This window comes from Psammomys obesus, unplaced genomic scaffold, assembly GCF_907164565.1.
Source record: "Psammomys obesus unplaced genomic scaffold, mPsaObe1.curated_primary_1811, whole genome shotgun sequence".
Classification (NCBI taxonomy): Eukaryota; Metazoa; Chordata; class Mammalia; order Rodentia; family Muridae; genus Psammomys; species Psammomys obesus.
The window spans coordinates 43,921,319-43,937,630 of NW_026587216.1; the positions used below are offsets into that span (position 1 = coordinate 43,921,319).

The 16,312-nt window shown below is 39.2% G+C and overlaps 1 protein-coding gene across 1 annotated transcript in view; it reads right to left on the reverse strand.

The window, feature by feature from the left end:
• Window positions 1–16,312, reverse strand: part of Lrrc69 (leucine rich repeat containing 69) — an 81,153-nt gene that overhangs the window by 53,430 nt on the left and 11,411 nt on the right. Inside the window, exons 2-4 of the mRNA XM_055603629.1 lie at window positions 10,593–10,719; window positions 9,093–9,165; window positions 1,351–1,546 (exon numbers count right to left, since the gene is read on the reverse strand). Coding sequence (XP_055459604.1) covers window positions 1,351–1,546; window positions 9,093–9,165; window positions 10,593–10,719 — 396 coding nt within the window. The remainder of the gene's footprint in view (window positions 1–1,350; window positions 1,547–9,092; window positions 9,166–10,592; window positions 10,720–16,312) is intronic.

Sequence of the window (16,312 nt, forward strand, 5' to 3'; positions counted from 1 at the left end):
ATAGATAGATAGATAGATAGATAGATAGATAGATAGATAGATAGATAGATAATGTTTGATAGATATTGAACCTGGGTCATCTGTAAGAGCATTAAGTGCTCTGAATCACTGAGCCATCTCCCCAGCCCCTAGATGTGGGTTTTTATTCTTCCTGTTTAGCAGTAGAAAGACTACATTTATCCCCATCAATCCATCAACCTTATCCCATTTACCTAGCTTGAGTCTAATGTCCAGTGTGAAGGAATATTCTGATTTGTCTAGATGACATGAGTAGTGGGACAAGACAACACTAACTAACAGAGGCAAACACGGGAAAGAAATTTAGAAGACTATTACACAGAATGAGTATGAAAACAAAAAGAAATGGATGCTAGACAGAGAAAAGCAAACATATCCAACTACACAGTAGGCACGATGCTAAAGGTTAGCATTCCTTATGACTAAGGAAAGCATGAATTACACTGAAATTCTTAACAATTTTCATTTGTCCACTATGGCCAAGGTAACTGCCAAGGCATCGACTCAGGAAACTGTACCTTAATGAAGTTAAGAAACTTGGCCGCGGGACTTGTCCATTGGACATATGCATTTAGTGGAATGCTTTGGGAAGTGAAAAATTAGTCCACATGCTAGCATTCTCACGCCAGTTTCTAAATGGCAGGCCTTTTTTTTATAAAATTCTTGGTTGACTTTTAAATGCTGGTGTCATTATGACTGGCTCGCAGACCTCTCAGCCCTATTTCCGCAGTAGCAAGAAATATTTATCTATATTTGAGTATAGGATTCAAATGTATTTCCTAAGTAGTAATTGTCCCAATATGCACTTCCATCTATTGGATCAGTTTCATGAAAGCACATTCTTAAAACTAAATTCAAGTTTTCTCTGCAACACTCAAAGCTGCCTCGTTCTGTTTCTGTTCATTCTTTTCCCTATCTGTACACGAACTCAAATCCAAAGAGGTTATTCTCTGATTTTAACTGTCACAAACACAGTGTTTATGATAAGACTGTACTCCAGAAGTCCTAGGTTCATCTTGTACTAATAGGGCTCTTTTCCTGTCCCCCAGACCTCTTTAGGAAAATTAAAACAGAGCCCATAGAGAGTGTGACAAAAAATATAAACAGAAAATATACATTCATACACACATATAGACATACACAAGATTCATAGTGTATTAGTGATTCATACCTTTTTCTTTATGAAAACAAATGAATGTTGAAGTACTTTATCATGTATAATGTAGGCCAAAGAGAAAGATATAGTCTAGCTCATAACCACCTCCCATCATGATGAACGAGCTTTTCTCCAACAGAAAGGATAACAAAAATGTGCAGTCCTTTTTTCTTTACCTCTGGCAAACTTTCAAGGTTGTTCCTGACCACAGAAAGCTGCTGGAGATTCTGTAACAACTTAATCTCTTCAGGGATACACATGAGCTGATTATAGTTGAGATGCAGTTCAGAAAGATGCCTGAGGGAAAAGAGCTCCTCAGGGATAGTGGTGAGCTGGTTATGGTTGAGGCTTAGGTGGGTAAGTTTCTTTAACCTAAAACAACAAACAGGCAAAGTATGTGACTCAAACCCATCAGACAAAGACAGTCCATTAGTCAAGTGTCGCTAGCTTTCTTTCTCATTTTCCTAGAGTCCCTTTGAATCTTACTGTGTCAAATGTTTGGAACTACTGTGACTCTTTTGCTCATGAAAGGTCTTTAATGGAACTTAGTTTTCAAAAATAATTTATAATGAGAGTTATGCAATATCTAGATTTAAGGAAAAGAGAATTCTGCCAACTATGGTGGTACATGCCTGTAATCCTAACCCTGGGAGGCAGAGGCAAATGGACCCCTATTGGTTCGAGGACTGCCTGGTCCACATAGTGAATTCCAGGTAAGCCAAGGCCACATATCAAGACCCTGTCTCAACAACAACAATAAAATAAAAGGGAAAGAGAGAGAGAATTCTATACTCATTCCTAATAAATGCATATTGGCCATATGAGAAAGAAAGCTTGAGGATGAGGAAGGACATATACATAACTATACAGGTCTAAGCACAGAGGTAGGAAAAATATAGTACAAAAAGAGTGGCAAAGAGCTGTAATACAGAAGATGAAAAGATGATAGGCCACACATTCTGCCCTTTTGCACATCACAGTAAAAGGAGACTTGGGAAGAGGCAGAGAGTGAAGACAGAAAATGTACTGGGGTGGAAAGGCATGTGAGAGGACAAAAAAATAGGGGAAAGGTCAGGGAGAAAAACAAGAAAACCAAATGTTTTTTGAAAGAAATCTAAAATCAAACATAATTCACTGTAAGTTAATAAAATATTGTTAGTAACTGTTTAGCCATGAGATTGCTCATGATTTAAAACTCTGGCCCCTATCGGAGGATGGTAGCACACACCCTTAACCCCAGCACTCCAGAGGCAGTGGCAGGTGATCTCTGTAAGTTCAAAGCCAGCCTGGTCTACAAAGAGAGTCCAGAACAGCTAGCTACACATAGAGAAACCCTGTCTCAAAACAAAACAAAACAAAAAAACAAACAAACAACAAATCAAACAAAAAACTCTGGCCCCTTCAAAAATAGACCCATATTTTAAAACTTCTAAAACACTAAAATTAGACTATCTCTGACATGAACTGATTGGCCTGCTCTTTGATCACCTCCCCCTGAGGGAGAAGCAGCCTTACAAGGCCACAGAGGAGGACAATGCAGCCAGTCCTGATGAGACCTGATAGACTAGGGTCAGAAGGAAAGAGAGGAAGACTCCCCTATCAGTGGACTGGAGGAGGGGCATGCATGGAGAAGAGGAAGGGAGAGCAGGATAGGGAGGGGAGGAAGGAAGAAGCTACAGGTGGGATACAAAGTGAATAAACTGTAATTAATAAAAAAATAATAATGATTTTTAAAAACCTAAATGCAAAAAAGAAATGCCATTTATAATGACATACCAATAAAAAGTATATAAAATAAGGAAATAGTTCACAAAACACATGAGAGACCTGAGGACATATAAGAGGCACCAATTTAAAAAATATATCAAGCTCATATGAAGAAAATAAATGCGTATAATACCGATATATGCATGTAGATCCAAAAAATTTTAAACCTCTTAATTTTTTGATAGAAGTTAAGAAATAATTTTAAAATGTACATAGAAATTTAAAGAATCAACAGCCAAAAATTCATATTAAAAAGAACAAAGCACTGAAAAAGAATGTCACAATACTTGAGTCACATCCGACAGCACAGTTACAGTGTCTTGGTGTTAGAGAAGCGAAGCTGGGACTTGAAGGTTTGTTCCCTCAGTCCACAGACTCATGAGGTGGTCTAATTGCCAGTGTATTGAACTATGAAGTTAGGTAGTTGGGGGGTGATTAAGCCATGAGGGTGGCATTCTTCTTAAATGATATTATCACCTTGAGCATAGAAGCCCCCCAAAGGATCTTGCTTATTCTACCCTATAAGGACACATGGGAAAAAAAAAAAAAGAACTCTCTATGAGTCAGTTTATAGCAGATATAGCATCTGCCAGCACTTTGAAATAGATTTCCCAGCTTTGTGATGTGTTGTTATGGCAGCCCAAACAGACTAACAGAGAGAAATAGACACACAAATGAGAATGAACCCATAAAATTGATTTATTTTATTTTATTTTATTGCCAAAGGTGTCAAGGCAATTCAACTAACAAAGCATGGTCTTTGAACAGAGCTCTGAGCGGCTGAATAAAGCGTTGGGGGTAAAATGACACTAGCTATTGCCTCTAATGTACAAACAGTTATAGATTATAGATCCAAACAGAAACTAAAACTATGCTTTTTCTGAAAGACAATACAGCATACTTTTTTGATAGCTTTGGCATAAGCAAAGACTTCTTGAAAGCACACAAAGACCAATAATCATATATATGCATGTGTGAATATATATACGTTAATGTATATTAAGATAAGCTATGGCTAGGAAGAACTATCTGTAGTGCATATACTTGTCAAAACACCTGTACTCAGAATACACAAAGAATGCTTACAACTATCTAACAAAGAAGCAATACGACTTCTAATGAACAACATGCTGGAAACAAACACTCTAGGACTGAAGACACACACACACACACACACACACACAAATATGTAGCAACACTTAAAGAAAAGAGTGCATGAATTTGGGAGAGAGCAAAGTGGGATAATGGGAAAAATTGAAAGAAGAAAGAATAAAATAATGTGATTATATTTTAATTTCAAAAAATAAGAAAAATATTTTCAAAATAAATAAAATAAAATATGGACATACTGGAAAATGGGGGGGAGTTATATAAACGATGAGTGTCAACATGAGAAGGTATTTAGCGTCGTCAGACAGTGGTGACATGTAAAGCAAGACTCCGTGAGATTTCATCCCCACTTGAACACAGAAAACTTAAATGGCTGATTGGAATGTGAGATCGCAGCATCATCGGCTTTGCGGAAAGATGGCTTTAAAAGTGACATATATATGATCACTTATATATATATATATTTTTATATATTTTTAGGGCTCTAAAATTCCACAATTTTGAATAATTGGAGCGAGAATTAAACATATGCCCACAAAAAAAGACTTGTACACAAGTGTTTGGCATAGAGTAATTCTTTGGCCAAACTAGAAACAATGCAAAGGTCAATAAACAGGAAAAAATAGAAATGATTTTTCATACTTCTTTGCAATAAAATTCTAGTTAGGAGAAATGGAAAATAATAATTCCAACAATGAGGTAAACCTAAAATACATACGCTAAGCAATATAGGACAGAAGCATGTACACACAAGGGCTGGAGATGGCTCAGTGGTAAGGAACATTTTTTATAATTAATAAATATGTTATTATAAAATAAAAATGTGTATATGCTCTATAACTCCATTAAATTTTTTCTAAAACATATATAAACTAATTTGTTAATCAGTTGCTTGTGAGAGGTAAGGAAGCCTACAAGGGGACTGAGGAATCTCCTGGGTTGTTTGAAGTATCCAGAGTACTGTTAGCATGAACAGACTTGTGATAACTCTCTGGATTGTAGATTCATGGATCCTATGAATATACTCAGCAGAAAACCTCAACAATTAGGCTATCTACATGATATTATTGACCTTTGGAAATCATGTAAGGTAGAATTGAGGGCAGAAGATAATTTTCAAGGAACTAAGAAAGGAAGAAAAGCTACATACAAGAGAAACGATGGGAGTTGAGGGCTGGAGAGAAAGCAACGGGGTTGACCAGCAGAAACAAAGAAGCTGAGCACATCAGCCGGTTCTCCAACACCAGATGGCCAGCTTTGAAAACAGACACACATATACCTAATACTATATAGGATGAGCAGTTTGTATTTAGGAATAAATTTATAATATACATATATGTATGTAACGACAATTAATGAAAAAATAAGCCATGAATTTGAGAAAACAAGGAAAGGTGTAATGGGAAGGTTTGGGTGGAGGAAAGGAAAGTGGGAAATGTAATCATAATTTAATCTCAAAAGAATAAAAATAAACAAAATGAAGGCAGGGTGGGGCAGAAGACAGCCAGAGACCATAGGCCCCCAGCCAAGCCAGGGCAAGCAGCACTACAATGAACAAGTGTGTGACGGAGACATGGGAGAGAAAGAGAAGGGAACGGCCTGTGCACTATGAAGAAGCAGAACTGAAGCTGTGTGTTTTGGTTAGGAAAAGAGGGGCGAAATCAGAGTCTACCAACCTTCCCCTCCAAGCAGGAAGAGCCACCTTTCAGTCCCGAGGAGGATTCCACTTGAAGCTTCTCCTTGATCCCTTTCTCCTCCATAGAGGAGCTTAACAGCTTCACGGGGTGGCAAATGTGGACAGATAAGTCTGATCCTTCCTCACTCGCACTGTGTTTCAGAGAGTCTGTCTGCGGAAGCGCCTACTGTGTGCAGCTGGGCATTACCGCTCCCAGCGCAGTTATACAGACCGGAGACCATGAGCTGTGAAGCTTACGCTATCTTAACCAACAAATTCATCTCTACCCTCCCGGGTTCTGAACAAACTGAGAAGACAGACAGGTGGACAGAAGACAGGCATCCACACAGAGCTGACATGGTCCCTCCTCGCCCTCCTAATTAAGCTCACTAATTCACAACCTTTCCTGCTCAAGCAGCTGCTTGCTTTCTGGAAGGGATGAGTGTGAAGAACATAAAACAGCTAGAATAAAAATCGACTCATAATAATAATAATGAAAATCTTACTGAGAATTTACTCTCTTTTTTTCTCATTTCCTTTGTAGAATTTATTCACTTTAGTGTGTGTGAGAAAACTCCTTCACACACACACACACTCAGGTGGAGCACGTGGACATGTACACACACGTGTATATCTTGACTGTCTGTTTGTGTCCTATATGCATTTGAGAACCCACAAGATCAGAAGGAGGCAAATCACCTGGACTAAAGTTACAGGTGTTCGTGAGCTGCTAGTTATGGGTGCTGGGGTAGGAACTCAGGTCTTCTGCAAAAGCAGGAAAGCAATCTTAATTACTGAGCCATCTCTCCACATCCCAAAAACTTACTGAATCTTTAAAAGGTCTTTATAGATACTATTGAGCCACAAAACCACCTTATAAAATAAATAATATTATCGCCCCCTCTTTGTAAAGATGGGAACCCCTGAGCTATGGGAAGATAGAGAAATTTCTCCCGCTGGAGCTAGAAAAGCGGAGCTCAGCAGTTAAGACTCACACACTGCTCTTGCAGGTGGCCAAATCTGTTACCCAACAGCCAACACTAGACAGCTCACAACTTCCTGTAACTCCAGCTTCAAAGAATCCCATTTTTTGGTTCCTTGCTTCCCCAAGCACATGTAACTCACATAACAAGCATCCACACATAGACACACAATCATCCCAATGTTGGGCTGTGTTCTCTAAACATACCACTATATATATATATTATATATAATTTTATATATTTATTTATATTATATATAAATACATATAAATACGATTTTAAAATAAAATTAAAACCTTTTAAATAAAATAAACTCCTCTAAGATGAGGAAGTGAAATTCCACTTGAAAAGATCACCAATTAGCTTATATCCACAGCCAGATCAGAATATAGTCAGCCTAGAACTAGCTATAAGAAACTACAGATCTGTGATCCTACTTTTTCTAATGAAAGCTGTCCTTTATTTTCTTGTGTATCACCCTCCATCTATGTGCTGCTTAAAACACTCCAAACAGACAGTTTCTCAAACTGGAAAATCATATCATCATCACAAGTGCTTTGAGGTTCAGCCACTCAAAATTCTCCCACTTAAAGGGGAAGGAAGTGAGATCTAAGGCAGTTAGCTAGTTGGTCTAAGGTCATAAGGCTAGTTGAACAAAATATATCCTGAACCTGATCCACCAGATCTATTCAACATTTTTCTGTTCGCTGTACCATCACCAGTACCAACTGACTGATAAATCAAAACTGGAAAAGTGAGCAAGCAAGCAACTACCGGACATTTTAATTATCCTAAGTATTTCTCTTCCACAGAAATTAGATTGCTCCAATTTTTTTTTCTTAATTCTTCCACTTAAAACTCTTCATTCTCTGTAAAAGCATGTGGAAAAATGTCGGAGTAATTCTTTGTGCACCGTGTAAAGATTGTCTCTGTTTTATTCAAATGCCGATTTCTGTGCCGGCAGAGATACGATTTTGGTATTGTCATTACTATAGAGCATCCTCCGCCTCAGTATTTTGTAAACATTGTTTTCCATTACCTCTTGATTGGTTAAATAAAGAGTTGAACAGCCAATAGCTGGGCAGAGGAGGAAGGTTCCACTTCCTAGCCCAGCGAGAGGCTATATCAGGTGCAGAGAGAGGAGAGTCACTGTCAGGATGCAGATAAAGAATGAAGAAGCGGGTGCCTGGACAAATGTAGCATGGCAGGTAACAGGCCACCTGGAGGGACAGAGACTGGGCCGGTATTGTCGGGTTAGAATAGCTGCCTATCTGCCCAGGTGTAGTACCTACAGCTGATGATAAATATAAAGGTGTCCGCGGCATTATTCAGAGCAAGGGCAGGCATAGAGAAACCATCCAGTTACAGAAAGAGGTATACACAAGTGAATTGCAACAGATTAGGCTCTACGAAGAGGCTTGCTTTGAAGCCTCTAGTGGCTCTTGCTTTGTGATGCATGTTTCTGTTCAGTAGGCAACAAAGAGTCTCCAAAGGACAGGGGAGCAGAGTTCTCGCCATCTATCAGAGTGAAAGCTCAAGCGTGTGTACCACATCAGAGCGGCGCGGCCTTCAGCTGGCTCTAGAGAAACACTATAGTGACAGATGGGCAGGGTAAAGGAAAACAACGTATTTTGGTTGTTGCTAATGATAATAAAATGTGCCGGTTTTTATTTATTTATTTAATGAAAATGGCATCGTAATTTTAAATCCCTTGCTTTTATATGATCTTTTACCATCAAGTTCAAAATGGTTTATGACACTAGTGAGGTTAAAATTTAATGTCCCCAATCTGTGTCTGAGCAGGTTCCAACTCCTAAACTAGCATATCAATAACATCAGATTTAGGAGCTTACGTTTCAAACCCCAACTTTTACATTTCCTGCTGTTTCTTATTTCTCTCAAGTAGTTTAAACTCAGTGACTGAGGGATGGCTCTGTTGGTGAAAATGCTTGTTGTGCAAGCGTGAGGACCTGACTCCAGCCGGGAATGGAGGCGCATGTTGGTAATCGCAGAGCTAGGGGCCAGAGATAGGCAGACCCCTGGGCCTTGCTGCCACCTTGTCAAGCCCAAAGGGTGAGCTCTAAGTCCAGTGAGAGATGCTGTCTCAACAAACTAAGTGGGAAGTGACTGAGGGAGCCACCCCAACGTCACCTTGTGCTCTCTACACATGCTACCACTCACGTCTCCACACACGCACAACCACGTACACACAAAAGAGAAAGAATAAAACTTCAGTGCTTGCTTCACTCTTCTCATCCGCCTGTACTATTTGTGACCACCCTGACTTCTAATGCCAGGCTTAATACCCTCTGATGAATGGGACAGAGTTTGGGCAAGAAGAGGAATGTAATGTTTAACCAAGCCTCACTATAAATGAAATTACCTGCCAACTTCTTGAGGAAGACTCGTGAGCCGATTGTCATTCAGATTGAGCATCATCAGCTCTTGCAAGCCATCTGTTAGAAAGTAATTTGTCACTTTAGCCATCTGGTGGGGAGTAAGTTTTAGCCTTTCTATACTCCTTTGAATTCCTTTTGGATTCTCGCCTTGGCCAAGGTTCTGTTGGTTGCTGAAGACAAATAATCTCGTAAACTAGTTAAGGCAAAAGGAGGAAATGCATCACATAGTTACAAAGCTAAGTCACAGCATCTGAGGACAAAGAACAGAACCAGGCTCACCACAAACTGGACCTAAGCACTGAAAAACAGAACCAAGAATGGAATTTACACAGCGCATAGCCTCTCTGCCTCTGTCTTGCCACACCTTTCTTTCTTTTGAACCTTCTAGCTCTATTTTCCATTCATGTGTAGCTACCCCACAACTCCTGTCACAGCTATGACAGAGTTCTCCTTCAAAAATTCCTCCACTAAATCATGACATTCCTAAGCTTCCTCATCCAGAGGATGTGAAAGCAGCTCCTGGAAACTCTTACAGTTTAGGAATGAAACTACATTTTGGCTTAATCTTTATTTGAAACAAACTGCTTTCCCCACCCACTTCAAAATATTAAAAAGACCAACAAAATAGAAACAGCTTACTTATGAACTAGATATCCTGTGAGTCTGTTTTGTCTCCTGCTGTGTGACTTTTCTCAGGAAAAAAAAAAAAAAAGTTAAACCATTGTAGTCTATCACAATTCTAGAGAAAGAAAGCTTATGCATGACTTAGTGTTGGAATAGATTTGTGACCTTGGTCAATCTGCTCTGCTCAGTGGGGATGTGGTTATAAAACACAGGGGTTGGAGGAGAGGGTGCAGAGGATGGATTTGATCAAACTACATTTTATTCATGTATAAAATTCTCAAACACTGTTTTAAAAAATTACAAGTGCTGGAGCTGGAGAGACGGCTCCATGCTTAAACACACTGGCTACTCTTCCAAAGGACCCAGGTTCAAATCCTAGCATCCACATGGCAGTTCACAACAGTCTGTAATTCCAGTTCCAGGGGATCCAACGCCCTCACACAGATGTGGAGGCAGGTCACTAATGTAAATAAAATAGTAATAAAAAATGTATTAAAAAATAAAAGTGCTGGGCATAGTGGTGCACATCTTTAAGCAGTAGGGAGTAGGCAGTAGGGAGGCAGAAACAGGTGGATCTCTGTGAGTTCAAGGCTATCCTGGTCTACAAAGCAAGTTCCAGGACTTTCAGGACTGTCTTAAAAACCAAACCCTGTCTTAAAAAAAACAAAATAAATAATTAATAAAAATAAATAAAATAAATTAAACAAAAAGCCAAAATAAAATAAAGTAATATAATAAATTTAAAATAGTAAGTGTTGCTTTAGAAATTCCTTAATTTCAGCACAATGAACTTCTTTTTCTATGTCAAATTGCTAAACACAAAGGGTAAAAGAAAATGCTATAACCCTTAGCTAACGTACCAAAGACTCCAGTGGCAATTCTACAAATCTTGTTTCCAAATAAATGGAGCCTCTTCAGGGAGGTAAGCCCTTTCATCTCTTCAGGAAGTTCTTCTAAACGGTTGTTTCCCAGATTTAGTAATGTCAACTGGAAACACAGAGATAGAAAGTACACTTTTTACCTCCAAATGGGAAAAGAAGTAAGACCCTTTGCTGAGAACTGTATAACCTATGAAAACATAAAGACACTATTTTTATCCATTTTCTTAAGCTAGCACATAACGTAACTTGTTTCATGGTGGTATTTTTATGCATGTATGCCAGTAAGTTCTCATTCATCCTCCTTCCCCGCAGCCACCTTCTGCTCTATCCTTCTTGTAGCCTCAGTTTCAGCACTTAGTTCCTGTCAGCTTCTATATGACATCTAAGTCACCTTCGCCCCAACCCCAGCTGCTCCCGCTCAACTTGATCTTTTCTCATGGCCTCCTCCCTCTTTCTCCCCTCTCTCCTCTCCTCTCTCTCTCTCTCTCTCTCCCTCTCTTCTCCCTCTCCCTCTATCTTTTTTCTCCCTCTCCTCTCCTCTCCTTTCTCTCTCTCTCTCTTTCTCTCTCTCTCTTACACACACACACATTTAAACCTAGATTCTGAGAAAAAATGTGATATTTTTTTATTCATATGCTGGCTCATTTCACTTAGAAAATGATCTCTAGTTCCAGTCCTGTTCCTAAAAATGTCATGATTCCTTGGTTTTTTTATGGCTAAATAAAATCTCATTGTATGTGTAACATATTTTCTTTTTATTTATTTTTCTCACATGTATTACATCCCAACCACAGTTTCTTTCTTCCTCCAGTCCTTCCCGGCCCTCCCCCGACCCCTACACTTTAGATCCTCTTCCATTTCCCTTCAGTAAAGGGCAGCCCCCCCCCAGGGATATCAACCAAACATGGCATATCATGTTGCAATAAGACTAGGTACCTCCCCTCATATCAAGGCTGGATGAGGCAACCAAGCAGGCGGGAAAGGGGACCAAAAGCAGACAAAAGAGTCAGACACAGCCCCCGCTCCCACTGTTCAGTGTTCCAAAAAAAAAAAAAAAAACACTAAGCTACACAACTGTAATGTGTATACAGAGGACCTAAGTCAGACCCATGCAGGCTCCCTGATTTTTGGCTCAGTCTCTGTGAGCCCCTATGAACCCTGGTGAGTTGATTCCATGGGCTGTTTTCTTAGTAATATGTCTTCTTTAACCACTCATCAGTTGATGACCCTCAGAATAGTTCCATTTTTTTAACTCCTGTCAATAATGTAGCCATCGCCATAGATGAGCAATTCCTCTGTGCTATGGTCATTTACAGTCTTGCTGACATACAACAAATAGTACTATAGCTAAGACATATGCTATTTATGTTCTTGCTTTTCTGAAAACACTCCATACGCATTTCCAAAATGGCTGCACCATTTGATACTCTCACCAACAGTGAGTTAGTACTCCTGCCCCACACCCACACCTTTGCCAGCATTTGTCTTATTTGTTTTCTTGGTGATAGCCATTCGTACTGAGGAAAGCTAAACTCACAACGCAGCCTTAATTTCCAAACTTTTTGATGAATTTCCAAATATTTATTTCTCCAATCGTGTTTGTTCTTTTGAGAAGTGTCTGTTCAGTTCATTAGTCATTTGTTGGTTGGATTTGGTGTTTCGGTGTTTGATACTACAGTTCTTTATATACTTTAGATGTCCATGTTTGATGTACTTAGTAAAGAATTTTTTACTATTAAGCTATCTCTTCACTCTGATGATTATTTCCTTTACTGTAAGTACTTATTAGTTTCTAAGAGGTTTTTGGTAGAGTCATTCATTAAGAATATTTCAAGCATAGGATCATGTCATGCAAATAAGAATACTTTGACCTCTTCCTTTGTATCTCTTTGATTTCTTTCTCTTCCCTTGTTTTATTGCTCTATTAATATTTCAAGCTCTGGAACAAGAGGCCAGCCTGGTCTAAGTAGTGAGTTCCAGGCCAGTAGTGAGATACTGTCACAAATAATAATAACAATTTATAAATTCTTTGAGCACTATATTGAATAGGAATGAAAGTGGCTGTTCTTGTTTCATTCCTGAATTTAGAAGAAATACCATTTCTCTTTTAGTACTATCAGGCATAGTTTTTTGCATATAACTCTTAATATGTTGATATGTTTCTTGTACTCCTGGAATCTTCAGAGCACTTATCATGAAGGGTTGTTAAATTTTGTCAAAGGCTTTTCCTGCATCTCCTGATATGGTCATATGATTTCTATACCATTGATGATTATTAATATTTAATATTGATATACCTTTTAGTCAAATAGTGGTTATTTATAAACCAGCTGTATACCCAAATTACCATACAGGGACTAGAATTTATTTAACCTAGAGCACAATTCTGGGCAGTAATTACACCATCCTAAACCTCCAAGCCTATGTAGCTTCCTCCCATTCAGATTTCCCACATTATACTTCCGTTTTAGTCATATCTTAGGTCGGGTTCATTTCTCCTGATGTTTCCAGGTCCTCTCCTCTCAGATCTCTCCTCTTACTCCTCTTTTTTCTCCTCCCCTCCAGACTAGGATGCCCTGCCCTATTCTCTTCATTACTCAACATTGGCTGGTTGTTTTTATTGGCAATACAGAGAAGAAATGGTAGCATGTTTACACAAACTTGAGACAGGTGATGTTTAGAATAAGCATCATAATGCAATGTCCCAATTGAAATCAGGTAGTTGTGTAGAGAAATCAACATTTGAATGAACAGGGGTAAATTGTATGCATTCCACAAGAACATTATACCAACACTGTGTGTGTTTATTGGTTTGGGTAATTTCTGAACCAATTTTGCATCCCTGAGTTAAAACCGACTTGTCTGCATTGAATAATCTTTTGAATGTGTTCATGAGTACAAGTTGCAAGAATATTATTGAGAATATTTGCATCAATGGTTTTCAGGGAAATTGGTATATAGTTTTATGTATACTTAACCCAATTTGGTTATCAGGGTAGGATGGACTTCATGGTTTTCCATAGTAAGGGGAACAGGGACTATCTCTGAAAGGAATTCAATGGCAAGCTCTTTGACCTCCCCACCCCCCAAGGGAGGAGCAGTCCTGCTAGGCCACAGAGGAGGACTTTGCAGCCAGTCCTGAAGATACCTGATAAAACAGGATCAGATGAAAGGGGAGGAGGAGGTCCTCCCCAATCAGTGGACTTGGAAAGGGGCAGGGAGGAGATGAGGGAGGGAGGGTTTGGGAGGGAATGAGAGAGCAGGATACAGCTGGGATGCAGAGTTAATAAAATGTAACTAATAATAAAAAAAAGAAAAAATTCCCAATCAGCAAACAGAAGATTAGATATTGCTTGAGACAGAACTGATTAATTCATTAATATATATGTTCTACATGTATTCTATTCATGTATGAATATAGTAATAAAAGATAATTTTAAACATTAAAAAAAAAGTTTCCTAGAACTTCTTTCCCTTCTGCTTTATGGAACAGTTTGAGGAGCATCAGTGTTAGGTCTTCTTAAGTGTTGTAGAATTCGGCAGTGAGTCTACTTATTTCGGCTTCTAGCTCATAGCGTGTTGTGGATTTATTTATTTTCCTTGGATTAATTTGGTAGGACTAACATGTCTAGGAATTAGCCAGTTAAAAGAAATTGGCCAATTTAGGCAATTTATAATTTACATATGCCACATGTTTGTTACAGACCTTTTGAATCACATTGTTAGTGAATAATTTTTCTATTAAGCAAGCTGCCTCTTCATTCTGATTACGTCCTTTTACCTTTAATGATGCAAATAAATAGAGAGAAATGCACAGAGTTTCACAATAAAGTTTCTTTATAAACTTTAAAAATATTTTCTTTTTCCTATTCTATTTTATCCTATTCTATTCTTTGCTATTATTATCTCTTAGATGCCTACTTGTTTTCTAATGAGAAACAGAGGGTGTGGATAACAGATGGGAGGAGTAAAGGTAGAGAAAACTGTAACCAAAAGATACTATATGAAAAGGGTCTATTTTAATATTTTTAATTGTGTTTTGTGTGTATGGCTATTGTGCCTGAACAAATATCTGTGCTCTGTGGACAAAGAAGACTGAGAAGGGTGTTGGATCCCCTAGAACTGTGGTTAAGGATGGTTGTGGGTCACCATCGAAGTGCTTTAATTGAATCTGGGTCCTTTGAAAGAGCAGTGTGCTCTTACCTGTACTCTTAACTGTGGAACCATCTGTCCATCCCTCAATTTTTAATCTTTAACTTGATATATACTTATTTGTACATGTTTGTAAATGGCAATGAAATTTCATATTTTAACTATTCTTAGTAAAAGATTTGTCTCCATATATATTTTCACCTGAGAATTTTTTTTAAGTATATGTGCTACCTTAGACAGTTTATTCTAAAGGTGGAGTTAAAATATATTCCGCTAGCACCTTGAGGAGAAAGATTTAATGCAGAGTCTGCAGCTGAGTAAGTTTTGTGTTACTAGTGTAATTCATTGTTACCACACATCTTTGCCTGGGCTCTTCCTGGCCTTGGCAGTCCAGTCCCCTCCCTTATATATGTTCCCTCAAGAGAAGCACCTTCATAAATTTCAGAAGTCTGTGTCTAAGGCTTTCCAAACTACACAGTATCACAGAAGTCATGGAGGAAAAAAATGAAGACTATTTTAAGAAGCAAGGTATGAGTCCAACCCCCGGGGAAGGTGAACTGAAATCAGCACAGACATAACCACTGGACTTAGCAACACAAAAGTCGTTAGTGCTCAGTCTTCATTTAGAAAGGCAAAAGGGACAGATATAGGAAGAGAGAGAAAACAGGGAACAGGACAGGAGCCTACTGCAGAGGGCCTCTGAAAGACTCTACCCAGCAGGGTATCAAAGCAGATGCTGAGACTCATAGCCAGACTTTGGGCAGAGTGTGGGGAATCGTATGAAAGAAGGGGGAGATAGAAAGACCTGGAGGGAACAGGAGCTCTACTAGGAGAAAAACAGAACCAAAACATCTAGGCACAGGGGTCTTTTGTGAGACTGATTCTCTAACCAAGGACCATGCATAGAGATAACCTAGAACCCCTACACAGATGTAGCCCATGCAGCTAGGGAACTACTGGGTTCCCTAGTAATGGGAACAGGGACTGTCTCTGACATGAACTCAGTAGCCTGCTCTTTGATCACCTCCCCCTGAGGGGTGGGGGTGTAGCCTTACCAGGCCACAGAGGAAGACAATGCAGCAGTCCTGATGAGACCTGATAGACTATGGTCAGGTGGAAGGGAGGAGGACCTCCCATATCAGTGGACTGGGGGAGGGGCATAGGAGAAGAGGGAGGGAAGCTGGGATTGGGAGGGGATGGGGGAAGAGGCTACAGCTGGGATACAAAGTGAATAAACTGTAATTAATAAAAATAAAATTAAAATAAAAAAGTCATTGGTGACTGTGACGGTAGGGATAATATTGGGGAAGTCTGTAGGAGCAGGCTGTGGAGAAGTCAAAAGAGCAAAGACGATGACTTTCGAGTCACTTTTGTTCTTACAAGAAATGAGGGCCAGTGAGATAGCTCTGGGGAAAGCCTGGCAAAATTCAGAGACCACATGGTGGCTGGGAAGAGAACTGACTCCCCCTCGGTGATTTCCACACATGCACCTGTGTGCGTATGTGTGTGTGTGTGTGTGTGTGTGTGTGTGTGTGTGTGTGTGTGTG